General features: G+C 41.6%; 1 protein-coding gene across 2 annotated transcripts in view; it reads left to right on the forward strand.

Annotated features, from left to right (window-relative positions):
• Nucleotides 1–670: 670 nt before the first annotated feature.
• The window catches only part of EFR3B (EFR3 homolog B), a 67,562-nt gene continuing 52,805 nt past the window's right edge, over nucleotides 671–15,427 (forward strand). The window contains exons 1-3 of one of the 2 annotated variants that reach the window (XM_036749525.1): nucleotides 671–751; nucleotides 2,700–2,827; nucleotides 11,697–11,847. In XM_036749525.1, the coding sequence (XP_036605420.1) occupies nucleotides 2,721–2,827; nucleotides 11,697–11,847 (258 nt within the window). In that variant the 5' untranslated portion in view covers nucleotides 671–751; nucleotides 2,700–2,720. The remainder of the gene's footprint in view (nucleotides 752–2,699; nucleotides 2,828–11,696; nucleotides 11,848–15,427) is intronic. The other variant, XM_036749524.1, reaches the window with a different exon arrangement.

Genomic DNA, 15,427 nt, shown 5'->3' on the forward strand with positions numbered 1-15,427 from the left:
GAGCAAGTAGGTGGGTAGCCTCCCAATCAAAACCCTTATTCCCAAAGTTGAACAAAAATTTTGTATAATTTTTTTCTTCATCCACTTGGTTTTTTCTGTATGGATGGTCAGATGTCAGAAGAAAGTGAGGAAAGTCTCCAGCACCTTGGGTGGACCTCCTATGATGAAATTATGGATTTGTATAGGATGGGCAGACATAGATGGATTGTTCTCTTCTTCTTTGGAGGGAACATCTGGAATCACTGAGACTGCAGATCCATTTGAGTAATGAAAGGGTAGAACAGTTTGTTTTAAAACCCTGTCCCAGATTTGGGGCATGTTTTGCTGCTATATTTTGGGGTGGCACTTGAATTGCTTGTGAAAGATACTACTTGCAGGAGCCCAGCCCCATCAGGACTCTATTTAGGGGCCTGGCTCACCTTGAGAACATCCTTCTCATCTGTTCATCTTACCCTGGTTCAGGTCTTTTTTCTTGTCTGGTTAAAAGGGGAGGGGGAGGCCAGAATCAGAAATAGGTTGGCATTGTGCAAAATTCAGGATGTATTTGGGCCAGGGTGGGCTATGTGAAAGGCAGAGCTAGCATTAATTTTAATTCACGAACTTCTCTGTTCTCCAACACCCAGCCCTTAGTGCCTGGGAAGCATTTCTCAAAGGCTCTTTTGTTCTCATTCCAGGTGTGTGTGGCTGTTGTGGTGCCCTTCGCCCACGATACAAGAGGCTGGTTGACAACATCTTCCCTGAAGACCCAGAGGTAGGTTGTCCTCCCTTCCTGTCATAGACCCATAGAATCTCAAAGCCAGAAAGGACCTCAGAAGTCATGAGCTGTCCGAAAGTCTAGTGGGCTGCCTGAGGCTGAGGAAGGGGATTCCTCCTCATTAGAAGCCTTGAACCAAAGGGTGGATGACCTCTTGCCAGCTTGTTACTGTGAGAATTCCATTCAGATATGGGTTGGGCTAAGTAGCTACTTAAATCTCTTCAAAGTCTAATACTTTTGTGATTTTGTAATTCATCTAGTCCTTAGGTGGGGAACCTGTGGCCTTCTAGGTTCTCAGGTGCAGCCCTTTGACTGAATCCAAACTTCACAGAACAAATCCCCTTAGTAAAAGGATGTGTTCTGTAAAATTTGGACTCAGTCAAAAGGCCACACCCAAGGACCTAGAAGGCCACATGTGGCCTTGAGGCCACAGGTTTCCCAGCCCTGATCTAGTCTATCCCCCTACATGAATCCACCTTTACAATATCCCTGAAAAGTTGTAATGTAGCTCTGATTATGGGTCTTCAGTGACAGGCAGACCATTTGGCAAACCTCATCGCTAGATTTTCCCCTTATTAAGGCAAAAATCTGCCTCTAACTTCTATTCATTTTTCCTAGTTCAGCCCTCTGGGGTTGGGCAAAACAAATCTATCCCCTGTATCATTACCACCTGTTACTAGCTTCCCCCAAATGCTCGTATCTGGCATTCTGCCAGATGCTGGTATGAGGCTCCCCTCATCCTTCTGGAATAATAGAGCAAGCCTGTGTCTGGGAAGACTACTTAGTGGAGATCTCTGTTTTTGCCAGCGTGTCTCCTTAGGGCCCTTTGTCTCTTAGCATATCCAGACAGACAATCCAATCACTGGCCTGTAAGAAATAGGACTATTTTTGTGAACTTTGGCGGTGCCATTTATCACATTGACTCCTTCTGATTTTTGAGTAGTGGGAACTCTGTACTACTTTCATTTTTTCCTTTGGTTGGGAGGATGGAAATAGCTTGCTCACCAATTATATAGTAATAAGATTAGAGCACCACTAACAATAATGAATGACATTTGTAGAATGCTTTATGCTATCCCATCTGAGCCTCACAACAACTGTACAAGATCTGTTCTACAGTTATTCTTAATTCCCATTTTACAGATGAGGAAGCTCTGAGAGCTTAAGTTAGCCTGGTACCTGGTACATAATAAGCATTTAAATATATTGTATGCTATTTTAAGTGACTTGTCCTTGGTCACAGACCTAGTAAATGTCAGAGGCAAGTCTTCCTAACTCCAAGTCCAGCACTGTGTTTAAGACCTACCATTCAGACAAGAGGCTTCCTGATTGATGGAGAGGAAGCCAAGGGTTGTAGGATGGGCAAAGGAACTAAATGCAGCGTGTTGGAGGTGGAGGGGTAGGGATAGGAGATCAATCCTACCGACTTTTGCTTTAAAATTGTCCTCTATTAGGTATTCAGTATCCTTCGTCATCCACCTACTTCTAGATCTACAGCATTGATCATGAAATTATGAATAGATAGATAGATAAATGGATGGATAGAAGGATGGATAGTTGGATAGATGGATAGATAAGTGGATGGATAGATAGATGGATAGATAGATGGACAGATAAGTAAATAAACACATGTATATTAATGATCAGAAACAGAAGAAACCTTCCTGTTGTTGGAATGGGAAGTGGTAGAGCCTCTAAAGTAGTCTCATTGTTATGCATTTCACAGTCTTGACTCCAGGAATTATGATATTCTCTTTATGCTGCTTTACCCTCTTCCAGATTTTGTAGGTCATTGCTAAGGCGGTGAGATGTTCTGTCATATTTCAATCTATCACCCAGTGATATGTTCAATGAATCTAGGTCATCATTATTTACATTTTGATTCAAGAACTTTCCTAGGTGTAGGAATGGTAAGTATGACCACGTACTATCTGTGTCTTTATAGGATGGCCTCGTGAAAACCAACATGGAGAAGCTGACCTTCTATGCCCTCTCAGCTCCAGAGAAGCTAGACCGGATTGGTGCCTACCTCTCTGAAAGGCTTATCCGTGATGTGGGCCGCCATAGATATGGGTAAGCAGTGGGAGGAGGCAGAGCACTAATTTCTTAATAGAGTATGGTTAGAGCCACAGTAGGAGGACACTTTATGAAAATTATCAGATACTTCTCAATTATTCATCGAAGAGATACCAACAGGGACTGACCTGAGATTCAGGTGACATGTTAGCTATCTCTTTAATCAAACATTGGTTTGGGTTTATTTCTATCACCAGATCTTGAGTGTAAAGAGAAGTTGTCTTCTGTTTTCCTAATTTAGCATTCCTCCCCACCCCAACTATATAGCTGTCACTGAGAATACCTGTGGCCTATTCAGACCCAAATTTACTATCATCCCTATCAAACCTGCTCTGTCTTTACATGATTGTCTTGGGAGTTCAGCTCATCTAAATCTTAGCAAGAAGCATAGACAAAGGTGATTATAAATTAAAAAAATATATTTAATTTTTTAAAATGTTTTGATTGCTGTTACTTCCCTGCTATGACACAGGGGCTCAAGACTTGTTTTCAAGTCTGCATGTAGAGGAGTGACTATACATCCCACTCAACATTGTCAGTGGATGGAGGAAACTGGGAAGATTCAAGAAAGTAAAAGTTTGACAAGGCTGGCAAAATTGAGGATTGGGGTACAAGAAGGGGGAGCAGTGGTGGTAGGGGTGGTAGCAAGCACAAAATTTTCCAGTGGGGCAGTATCCCTACAGGTGAAGATGATGGGAATGGAATAAGTAGCCTGGACAAAGGAGTTGGGGTTGGACATATAAGGTCTTTGCTAGGTACACTTGGAGTGACAGTTCTTAAGGAAGTTCTCCCTCTTTAATTAAGTGAGTTATCGATTTAATAAGTACAAATGGCCATTTTGTGAATGGGGAGCAGAATTTTCCAGTTTCCTAAGTGGAAATCAGTCTTCTTTTTCCACCATCCTGTTCATTCTTTCCTTATCTCTCTCTGAGTGCCTAACCCTATGTCTGTCCCCAAATCTTGGTGCCTATCTTTCCTTTCCTTTTTTTCCTACCTTACATTACTGTACTTGCACAAGTACTTCCCATCTTGTTCCAATGTGGGTTCCTGGAAAGTAAAACATAAATCAAATCCTATTTCTCCATGGGAACATTATTATAATTGGAGGTTGCATTCATGACTAAGGCTTCTGCATCAAATAAATCATGAATACAACCAACATAAATGCAAAGATACAGCAACTATAAACCCTAATTATCATTTAAAAGAGTACATTTGTACTCCCAGTCTAATAAAATGGGCATAAATGTAGATATGTATTGATTATATGAGGGACCCTGATGTGTTGTAAAGCGTACTTAGAACACATAAAGAAAAGCGACAGCATGCTAGCTAGTGTAAGCATTCAACATTTAATTAACAATAATTTTCCTTGCCTTCTTTAAATTTATGAGGACTCTGGGGGATGATTCAGATGGCCCAGATCTCTTTAAAAAAAAAAAAAAACCTACCCAGGGAATTTTGAACCAATGCCTTCATTTTTTTTCATTGCCTGTAAATTTCCTTATCCCAAGTAAAGGCATTCTGCGATGTTTAAAAAGTTCAAGAGGCATAATCTCTGGGTAACAGAGCCCGTGGCACTCTCAAATGCCAAAGGCAATCATGGCTTCAGGCTTGTAGCTTATATACTCCTTGGAAGAGGGGTGTTACCAAAGGTGGCAATCAACTTTGATTGGTTAACAGTTAATGAGAGAATGAATATTATAATGAGGGACAGAGAGTACTTCAGGTCAAAGAGAGACTATCCCTATACCTAGACCACCCCCACCCCACCTCCCAGACTTGGGAAATCTAGTCAAAGAATTTATCTGCACTCAAATTTGACTAGAGAACAATGGCTTTCCTACCTGGGTGGGATCTGAAAGTTACTCCAATCTTATTATCACCAATGTCCTTCAAGAGACTAAACTTTTGCAATCAGGACTTTAGAAAAGGGGAAACTGTGGATCTCATTAAATCATTGGTTATTAATAATTATTTCTCTCAATTCAAACCATTCATTTGATATTAAGAGCAATGTTGAGGTTGATTGTTGGGGGGAAAACAATATTTGTGGTGGCAGCCGAGGAGTAACTGAAAGCCTGCTTTAAAGTCAGGAAGACCTAAGTTCCCTTCCTGATTCTGACCCTAGGCAAGTCTCTTAGACTATATACTGAAGAATATATGTTGACTTGCATTGGTGAAGGAAGTTTTCATGATAGCAGTTCTCTATACTAATGAAATCATAGATGTGGTCCAAAAAGAATCCCAACAAGGGAGTGTTCAGTTTGGTAGTGAGGGTAAGGGAGTGAGTTACTTCCAGAAATGACTCATGATATAAAAACAAAAGACTTCAATGAAACTTTTAAAACATTGCCTTTCAGATGTCCAAGTATTTGAAGTCCCCTTTCCTTCCCCACTAGGGACTTGAGTTGTGAATATTTGTAGAAGATGAATCTACTTAGTCTTGGCCCTCTTTGCTGTCTCTTCTCTGTTCTTCCCTTTGCTTTCCTACCCAAAGTTCAAGGGCAGTCTTGAAGAAGAAAGGTCAAAAGTTAAGGCTCATTCCTTTGGTAGTGATGATGATGAGATGTTCAGTAGCTGATTGGATGGACCAAAGATTCAAGGCTTTCTAATGACCAGTCAGCAGAGGTACCTCCTTCTCCCCACTCCTGCTGCCTCCCTGAGTCACTGCCTGGCTCCAGCAGTGAGGGCACCTGTTTCTGCATTCTATGTGGAAATTGGAATATATAGTGAAGGGCAGATGCATTAGGCAGCCTATAATAAATTAGGGGCAGGAGGTAGGGGATGGAGGGGAAGGAAGATATATTCCATGGGAAGGAATACAAAGCAGCCAGAGTCCAAGACTGTCTGTATTCACATCTTTCCTATTATTCTGTAAGAGCCTAACTGTGTAATCTAATAGCCACAGGCCAAGAAATGGCAGAAATAGCAGATTTAGTATGAAATTAATATACTACATCTAGCATAAATTACTAAAATTTAGTAGTTTTAGTATTACTAAAAGGGATACTTGTAGTATTTAATATTTAGTAGGTTGAGTCTGTCTATATACTGTTTGAAGGCTAACTGCTGAGCACCTTGTACTCAGGGATAAATAAATTTTTGCTGATATTTGTTAGGGTTTTTTTTTAAGTCACCAAAATTTCTTCTAGGATTCCTTGCCCTCCTCCTTCCCAGAGAGACTTCCCATGTAACAAATAATATTTTTAGAGGGAAAAACACTCATCAGTATGTAGAAAAAAGTCTGAAAATATACACAATGTACGTCCCCACCTCTGCGAAAGAATGAGGTAGGGGGTATCCTCTTATATCTCCCCTTAGAGGCCATTACCATTCTTTATAATTTTGTAACATTTATTTTTGATTATTTTATAATATTTTTCATCATGAATCTTTCAGAATTGTCTTGTGTAATTGTATCAGTCAGAGTAGCTGTCTTTCATAGTTGATTATCATTATAGGATTACTGTTACTGGGTACAATATTCTGCTCTCTTCACTTTGCATTGGCTCATGTAAGTCTTTCCTAGTTTTTCTGAAATCATCCTGTCCATCATTTCTTTAAGCACAATGGTATTCCATTACAATCACGAACCATAACTTGTTCAGCCAATCCCCAATTGATGTAAATCCCCTCAGTTTCCAAATCTTCACCATCATGAAAAGAGCTCCTAGAAATATTTTTGTAAATAATGAGCCATTTTCCTTTTTTTTTTTTAAATCTTTGGTGTACACACCTAGTAGCATCATTGTTCAGTCAAAGTTATATGAACAGTTTTATAGCCCTTTGGGCATAGTCCCAAATTGTTCTCCAGAACAATTAGACCAGTTCACAGCTCCACCAACAGTGCATTATTGTACCTGTTTTTCCACATCCCCTCCAGCATTTGTCACTTTCCTTTTCTGTCATGTTAGCCAATCTAATGGGTATGAGGTGGTATCTCAGAGCTGTTTTAATGAACATTTCTCTCGTTATTAGTGATTTAGAGCATTTTAATATAACTATTGATAACATTGATTTCTTCTTCTGAAAACTGCCTATTCATATCATTCAATGATTTATCAGTTGGAGAATAGTTCTTGTTGTTATACAATTGGCTCAGTTCCTTATGTGTTTGAGAAATGAGGCTTTTATCAAAGAAACTTGCTGTAAAATTTCCCCCCAAGATTCCTGATTTCCTTCTCATTTTGGCTGGTAATCCCATGTATTTAAAAATGCTATTTTGAGAAAGGGCTTCACCAGACTCCCAAAGGATCCAGAGTACTCAAAAAGATTCAGAGCCCCTGTTAAATGTTGTTGAGATTCCTACAACCTATTCCTTTGCCCAGGATCCAAGGAATGTGAAATATGAAGACCCTGACCCACAGGAGAATAATAATGATGATTATGGTAGCATTTCTGTATCAAAGTGCTTTACAAATATTATTTCATCTTCACAACAACCCTGGGGGATTGATCCTCTTTTTATGGATGAAGAAACTGAGGCAGACAGTTTAAAACCCTGGAGGATTCAGCCTAAGGGGCAGGGCTGGCTAGGCTAGCTTTGCTCAAACTTCCTCTGCCTGCCTGCCAAGCCTTTTGCCTAGAGAAGGGGCTAACAAGAAGAAAGATGAGTTTTCTACTGAGCGCTCAGCAGGGAAACATAGGGTTAAATTGAGTACTGGTCAATAATTAACCAATCAACAAGCATTTATTAATCACCTCCTATACTATGGACCAGGTTTATGCTAGGATCTGAGGATATGAAGACAAAAATTAAACAAGCCTCACACGGCCCTCAAGGAGCCCTCCAAGCTAGAGGTATGACTGTGAGATGAAGAAACCAAGTTGTACCTGGATGCTTCCTCCACTCCATTCGATGTTAGCCTAGAATTTCCTTGATTGGTGTGTGAATCTTAGTGCCTCTATGCCTCTGTGATCAAAGCAATGTAAATGTTCCCTTTAGGGATGCAGAGGGGAAGAATACAACCCATCCATATCTACCTACCCTCTATGCCTCTTGTTCATGCCCTTCCAGAAGCTGAATATGGAAAAATCTACCCAGGTTTCTGGGAGCTTTCCTTGATTTTTCTCAACATCACAAGCATACCGAAAGGACACAGACTAGCCCTTCCTCTTGACAAACGACTAGCCCAGGAGTGGGAAACCTGTGGCCTCAGGGCCACATGTGGCCCTCTAGGTCCTCAAGTGTGGCCCTTAGACTGAATTCAAACCTCACAGAACAAATACCCTTAATAAAAAGATTTGTTTTGTAAAACTTGGACTCAGTCAAAAGACTGCACCCAAGGACCTAGAAGGCCACATGTGGCCTGGAGGCTGCTGGTTCCCCACCCCTTCTATCATGATACATTTTTTTGAGGGTGCCCTTTACTCTGGTTCTTCAGAGGAAGATTAGGAATTACTTGATTTTACGGATGGCAGCTGCCTAAATTGGGCAGTGAGGTAGCACAGTGGATAGAGCGCTGGGCCTGGAGTCAAGACCTGAGTTCAAATCCATCCTCAGACACTAGCTTTGTGACCCTGGGCAAGTCACTTAACTCCGTTTGCCACAATTTCCTCATGTGTAAAGTGAGCTGAAAAAGGAAATGGCAAACCACTCCAGTATCTTTGCCAAGAAAACCCCAAATGAGGTTATGGAGAATTGTACACTACTGAAAACAATGAGTAAGCAGCAATTAGATAGGATGCCCGTGAGGGAAGGAGGGCACCAGCAGCACGACAGGCTTCCTGTAGAATGTGGTGCTTGAGCTTACAGAGATTGGGGATGGCAGCAAGAGAGGGGTAGCCATGGCAGGTGCCAATGCTAGGAAACAAGGATTTAAGTGAATTGAATTATTTGAATCTGGTTGCTATGAAGATCCACGTGATCATCATATGAGTCTTTACTAAAGACCGTGTATTATTTTTTACATATTTTGTATCCACTTATGTGAGCATGTGTCATATTCCCCAATAAGCTTGTTGCCTTCCTATCTCTAGTATCTACCAAAGAGCCTGGAAAGTAGTAGGAATGCCAGGAATAGGGAAGGAAGTCCCAGGGGTGCAAACTCCCCCTTTCCCAAGCTTGTGTCTGCACCATGCTGCCTCCTGTCACTAAGTGCTTGACCAAATCTCTCAGTCCTTGGTGAGACAGAGAAATATAGATATGGGAAACAGAGCCAGAAAAGCATTGCATCATAGATTTGAAGAAACTGAAACTGGAGAACCCTGGAAGAATGAGGTCTTGTAGATGATGAGTTTTCTTCTCATCTCTAGGTTTTAGAAACTAATTGGGAACACATCAAAGCAAGGCACAATGGAAAGATCAGTGGCCCTGAAGTCAGAGGACCTGGGTTCAAATCCTGGCTTTGCCACTTACTACCTTTATGTTCAGTTGTATCCAATGCTTTGTGACCCTGCAGGCCTCTGTCCATGGAGTTTTCTTGACAAAGATACTACAGTGTTTTGCCATTTCCTTCTCCAGCTCATTTTATATGTGAGGAAACTGAGGCAAACAGGGGTAAGTGACTCGCCCAGAATCACACAGATAGGAAGCTTCTGAGGCTGGATTTAAACTACGGTCCTCCAGACTCCAAGCCTAGTGTTCTGTCCACCTTGCCACTCTCTGTAGCTGCCCTCTTTACAGCTTTGGGCAAGTCACTTAAAGCTTCTGGGCTTGTTTTCTCATCTGTAAGATAAACGAATTGGATTAAACAGCCTCTGAGGGCCCTCTCAGCTTCAGAGCTAGGAGCCTTTGATCCTGTAATTTCCCTTTGTCCTCATTTCTCCCCCTTTCGAAGTATTGCAGAAGAAATGCATGTGCGTTTTCCCTTTAATTTTAAAAATTGAGTGACTGAATTTGGTAGAACAGTATGAAAGCTTCCCTGTCCCCAAAATATCTGGATTTGGAGACAGAAGACACGGATACAAATACTAGCCATGTTATTAATTACCTGTCACCTTGGGCTCCGTACTGAAGGGGATGGGGAAGAGGAAAGGAGAAGGGAGTAAACATTTCTATAGCACCTACTATGTGCTAGGTATTGGACTAAGCACAGGACTAGAGGAAGAATTGTGCACCACTGAAACAAATGTTCTCTTATTTAATCTTCACAATAGCCCTGAGAGGTAGGTAGTATTGTAACCCCCATCTTATAGCAGAGGAAACTGAAGATTCAGTGACTTGCTCAGGGTCACGTAGCTAGTAAGTGTCTGTGAGGATGAATTTGAACTTAGGTTTTCCTGACTCCAGTGCTCTATCCTCTGAGCCATCTCTGCTTGGCACATAGTAGGTACTTAATAAATATTTATTGGATTAGATGGGTCACACAAACTCTTGGAGCCTCCTGTTCTTCATCTGTAAAATGGATATAAGATTTATGGTAGTTTCCACATGGGATTGTTGTGAGATAATAGATGGTGCTTAGCAAACTTCAAAGCGCTATATAAATGTAAATATCTATAAATATACACTCTTCTTCTGGCGTGGATTCCGTATTTCTGATATTTCCCCAAGTCAACAAATCAACAAACATTTCTTACACTTGTGCCAGGCACTATGCTAAACTCTGGAAATACAAATACAAGCAAAAAGAAAGACAGTTTCTACCCTCAAAGAGCTCCCATTCTAATTGGGGTGGGGGAGAGATAATACATAAAAGAAAACTGAAAAGGGGATGTGGGTGGAGGTGAAATTACCTGAGTCTCGGGGCAGTGTAGAGAAACTCTAGTGAGTTAGCTGCAGCTTAGAGAGGAATGAGGACTGCTCGCCTGGAGGGCCTCCTTAAAGTGAAAGTTCCCAGAGAGAGAGTCCCCGGGGCTGGAGGGTACGCCCAATATGTGAAGTCCATGAGGTGATGTAAACTTACTGGGTGAAGAGGTTTCTGGGTTATAGAGAAAGACTAGGAGAGGGAGGAAGAGTATGGTTAATAGCTAGGTCTTGCCTCAATGAGTAAGTACTTCTAGCAATCTGTTAGTGAATCAATACAGGGGAAAGAGGATTGCACTAAAAGTCAAGAGACCTAAATTCTAATCTATACCTCCACATAATTTGCTTGCTGTGTGACCTTAGGTGCAGCATTTAGGATTATAGGAAATTTGAACATGTCTGGGCCTCAGTTATATTATCTGTAAAATGGCAATAATATTTGACTTACCTGATAGCAGGGAACTAGACCATGTCATGGACAGCTAGGTGGTGCAGTGGATAGAGTACTGGGCCCAGAGTCAGGAAGATTCATCTTCCTGGGTTCAGATTTGGCTTCATATACTCACTAGCTGTGTGACCCTGGGCAAGTCACTTAACCCTGTTTGCCTCAGTTCCTCGTCTGTCAAATGAGCTGGAGAAAGAAATGACAAACCACTCCAATATCTTTGCCAAGAACTGCCCTCCCAAAAAATGGGGTGTGAAGAGTTGGACACAACTGAAAGACAAAAGGCCACATCATCCCTTTAAGCCCTTCTGTACTCTAACCTCTGATTCCAGTAATGAGAGGGTGAAAGTCCCTTTGTCAGGTCTCATCTGAAGTATTGTGTTCAGTTTTGGGTGCCATAGTTTAAGAAGGGTATTGATAAACTGATGGAGGGCAGTCAGGATGGTGAAGAGCATTGAGTGAATGTCATATGATGACTGAAAGAAATGGGGGTGTTAGTCTTAAGGTACTGAGTGACCTTGGAAGACATTCAGGGCTATATATTTTTGACTCCTGTCCCCTATGTATCCTTATCAAATAGTATGTCTCATTCACTGGAGTTGGAATGAGAAGACCTGAGCCTATTGTTTCCTGGGAGCTGCCTCAGGCTTCCAAGACCAGGACAAAGTCTATTGAGGCATTGAATAGTGCATCTAGACTGCAATAATATCCATGATGTTTCTTTTCCCCAGCTATGTGTGCATTGCAATGGAGGCTCTGGACCAGTTGCTTATGGCCTGCCATTGTCAGAGCATCAATCTCTTTGTAGAAAGCTTCCTCAAGATGGTGGCCAAGCTGTTGGAGTCTGAGAAGCCCAATCTGCAGATCCTAGGCACAAATTCGGTAAGCAGAGCCTGAAGGAGGTAGGGGGAGGTGGGGGGAGGGGTGGGGAGGGCAGGGCCTATTAGGGTATCCTAGCCACCATGAAAGGTAAGGAGCAGGGCACTCAGATTTCTTTAAAAAAAACCAACTTTTCTTGGGTATCTGGATCACTAAGTTCAATTCTTCATTCTCTAACCCTAAACCAATCAATCAACATTTATTAAGTGCCTACTATGTGCCAGGCTAACTGCTAGGGATCCAAAAAGAGACAAAAGAGAATCTCTGCCTTCAAGGAGCTTACAATCTGGGATTGTGGAATTTTAGCTGGGACTTAAAGGAAGTCATGTTTCTCCTTGTCCATAATAACATGGGGGAAGTGATGCCCGGCCCATCCTTTCTGAAGTTAAATAAATGAATGTTCATGAGACAGTTTGTCCACATGTATCTTGAAATATATATACTTAAGACAACATAGCAGAAAAAAAATTCTACTGTAGAGTTAGGAGAGCTAGGTTTTAGTGCAGGCTCTGCCATTAACAAGCTGGACAAGTCACTCCATCTCTGTTCACTCATCTTTCAGATGGGGCAGGGGAGGTTGGGGCTGGATCAGGTTTGTTTTAAGATTCTCTTACTCAGGGGTAGGTGGGTGGTGCAGTGAGTAGAGCACTGGCCCTGGAGTTAGGAGGACCTGAGTTCAAATTTGGCCTCAGACACTTGACACACTTACTAGGTGTGTGACCTTGGGCAAGTCACTTAACCCCAATTGCCCTGTCTTCCCCCCTCCAAAGTAAAAGAGAAAGATTCTCTTACTCAACTTCTATTTACTACCATTGCTGTGTCTTTGTTTTGCTCTACAGACACCTAGTAGCTGTGTGACCCTGGGCACATGATTTAACCTTGTTTGCCCCAGTTTCCTCACCCATAAAATAAGCTGGAGAAGAAAAACACTCCAGTATTTTTTTTTGCAAAGAAAATCCCAAATGCAGTCATGAAAAGTTGGACATGACTGAAAAACAACTGAACTACAACCACATATCACATATGAAAAGCTTGGAAGGTTTCTGATTAAGTCTTGCTGAGTTAATTCATGTTGCAATTGTAGAACAGTTAAGAGCTGTTAGCCATCTAACAGCAGGTCATAAGTTTAGACCTCAAAGGGTCCAGGGACGTCATCTAATCTAACAGATGAGGAAACTAAGGTCTAGAAGGGTTGAGGGATTTGTCCAAGGTCAGAGAGGCAGTAAGTGGCAGAGAAAGGATTTGAACCAAAGTCAAAGTGGACTCCAAATCAAGTACTCTTTCCGTCAAACCAAGCTGTGTTATTTTGCCTGTGACAAGTAATTAATCTACTTCATTCAGTAATAGATGGGGTAAATGAGTAAGAATTAGGGGTGGAGACTGAACTTGAGAGGGCTGATGATTGAGGAAATAAGTAGGAGAAAGGGCAAGTGGTCAATAAATTGACCACCAAATGCTGGTAAAGCTACATCACACACATGCACACGCACTCACGTTAAACCTGCAGGCAAGGTCTTATGTCCTTGGCCCATCTAATGACTTCCCTCACATAAAATATTCACCAATAATAATCATTCAACAAGCATTTATGAACCACTGACCACGTGCCAGATGCTATGCCAGGCACTAGGAATACAAAGTCAAAAACGAAATAAATAATCCCTGCCCTTGACAGAGATAAGGGTCAACCCTGTGATTTCATTGGTGGGTAGGGAACTCTGGGGGGGGTGGTGGTGGTGGTGGTGGTGGTGTAATTTTGTAAAATGTAAATTCAAATGTAAATTTGAAGATCTTCCCATCCATTAATAGGCCCATGTGACCTGCCTGGGTCACACAGAAGCCTAAGTCACGTTTGGTGGGAGGAGCTTGCTAAATAGGTGGAGCAGAGCTGAGAGGAAGTTGGTGAGAGCAGTTAGAGCTGGGAAAGAGAGAGGAAGCAAAGCAGCTAAGTGTGAGTGAGAGAGGGAGTGATTTTGCTTAAGGGAGCTGGTTTGAGGGAAGGCCCGAGCAGGGGGACAGTTTGGGAACGGCGGGGCCCCCTGCGTTTTTACCGTCTTTATTGCTATAATGGATTCGGCTTTCTGGTGTTTGGATAAATGTTTTGGTTCTGCCTTCCATGTGGAGAGTCTGTTATATTTTGCGATTCAGAACTGCATCAGCATATTCATAGCCACTGTAAGCACCGTGAATATCGCATTGATGTTATAGTGGGTGAGGGGGATTTCTTTGATTGTGAAGGAACATACTGGTGATTAGTATTTAGAACAGAATCCAAGGTGGAAAGGACCATGAAGATCACCTAGTATAGGCATCTCTAATCCGTAGCCAGCTGCTCTTGAGTTCATATTACGCAGCTAGGTGGCACAGTGGGTAGACAGAGTTCTGGCGTGGTCAGGAAGACCAGAGTTCAAATACGACCTTGGACACTCACTACCTGTGTGACCCTGGACAAGTCACTTAGCCTAAGTTTGCTCCAGTTTCCTCAACTGTAAAATAGTGCCTTACCCCACAGGACTGTTGCAAGAATCAAATGAGATAATTTATATCAAATATCAAATGAGATATTTATAAAGTGCTTAGCATGGAGCCTAAAAATGATGTTTTTCCGTCTTTGTGTCTGACTCTCCATGACCCCATTTAGGGTTTTCTTGGCAGAGATACTGGAGCGGTTTGCCATTTCCTTCTCCGGCTCATTTTATGGATGAGGAAACTGAGGCAAACACTATTAAATGACTAATTCAAGGTCACACAGCTAGTAAGTGAGGCCAGATTTGAACTTAGGAGTTTAATGATTATATTTAGGGCAGATTTTTAAAAGAAACAAACTCAGAAGGCTAAGAGATAAAGGACATAGCCTACCTCTATTTGCCATTTTTAGTAATTTCCCTCTTTTTCTTAAAAAAAAAAGTCTTATTTTCACTCTCTTAGTTAACTTTGTATTAAAAATCTTCCTAACACCCCACCCTCACCCCAGCCCAGCTTCAAGCAATTTGTTCTGACCACTCCTAGCTTTGCAGTTTTTTAGCACTAAAATAGCCTTACCAAATTTTCTAGCCTCAATTCTGCTATTCTTTAATCTCTCCCTCATTTGACTACCACAAGGAAGAAATTGCCAGCAAAGGCAACATTTCCATATCTCTCTCTCTCCAGCTTCCTGCACAATGACCTTTCTAGGTTCTCTCTATGGGGAAAACACAGAGATTCTACCTGGGAGCTGTAGAATTCCATTTTTTGCTTTCCCCCCAACCAGCAGAAGGAGTTTTTCTGTATTTTTCTCTCTAACTGCTAATGAAACCCTTTCCTCCCTCTTCGTTCTTTGTCTGGAAACTACCTGTGCATAAATGTTTTGACATTCATACACAGCAGCTAAGGATCCATATGGTTTTAAAGTTAACAAAGCATTTTGTGTACATTATCTTATTTGAGTATCACTAATGTCAGCGGCTGACATTTATAAAACACTCCAAGATTTGCTAAGCACTTTATATACATCGCATCCCTTGATCCTTATAATCAGCCTGCAAAGTTGGTAGTTATTATTATAATTCTCTGCCTCACATACAAATGATGCCAAGCAAGCTTA

Source organism: Trichosurus vulpecula, chromosome 3 (genome assembly GCF_011100635.1).
Source record: "Trichosurus vulpecula isolate mTriVul1 chromosome 3, mTriVul1.pri, whole genome shotgun sequence".
Lineage (NCBI taxonomy): Eukaryota > Metazoa > Chordata > Mammalia > Diprotodontia > Phalangeridae > Trichosurus > Trichosurus vulpecula.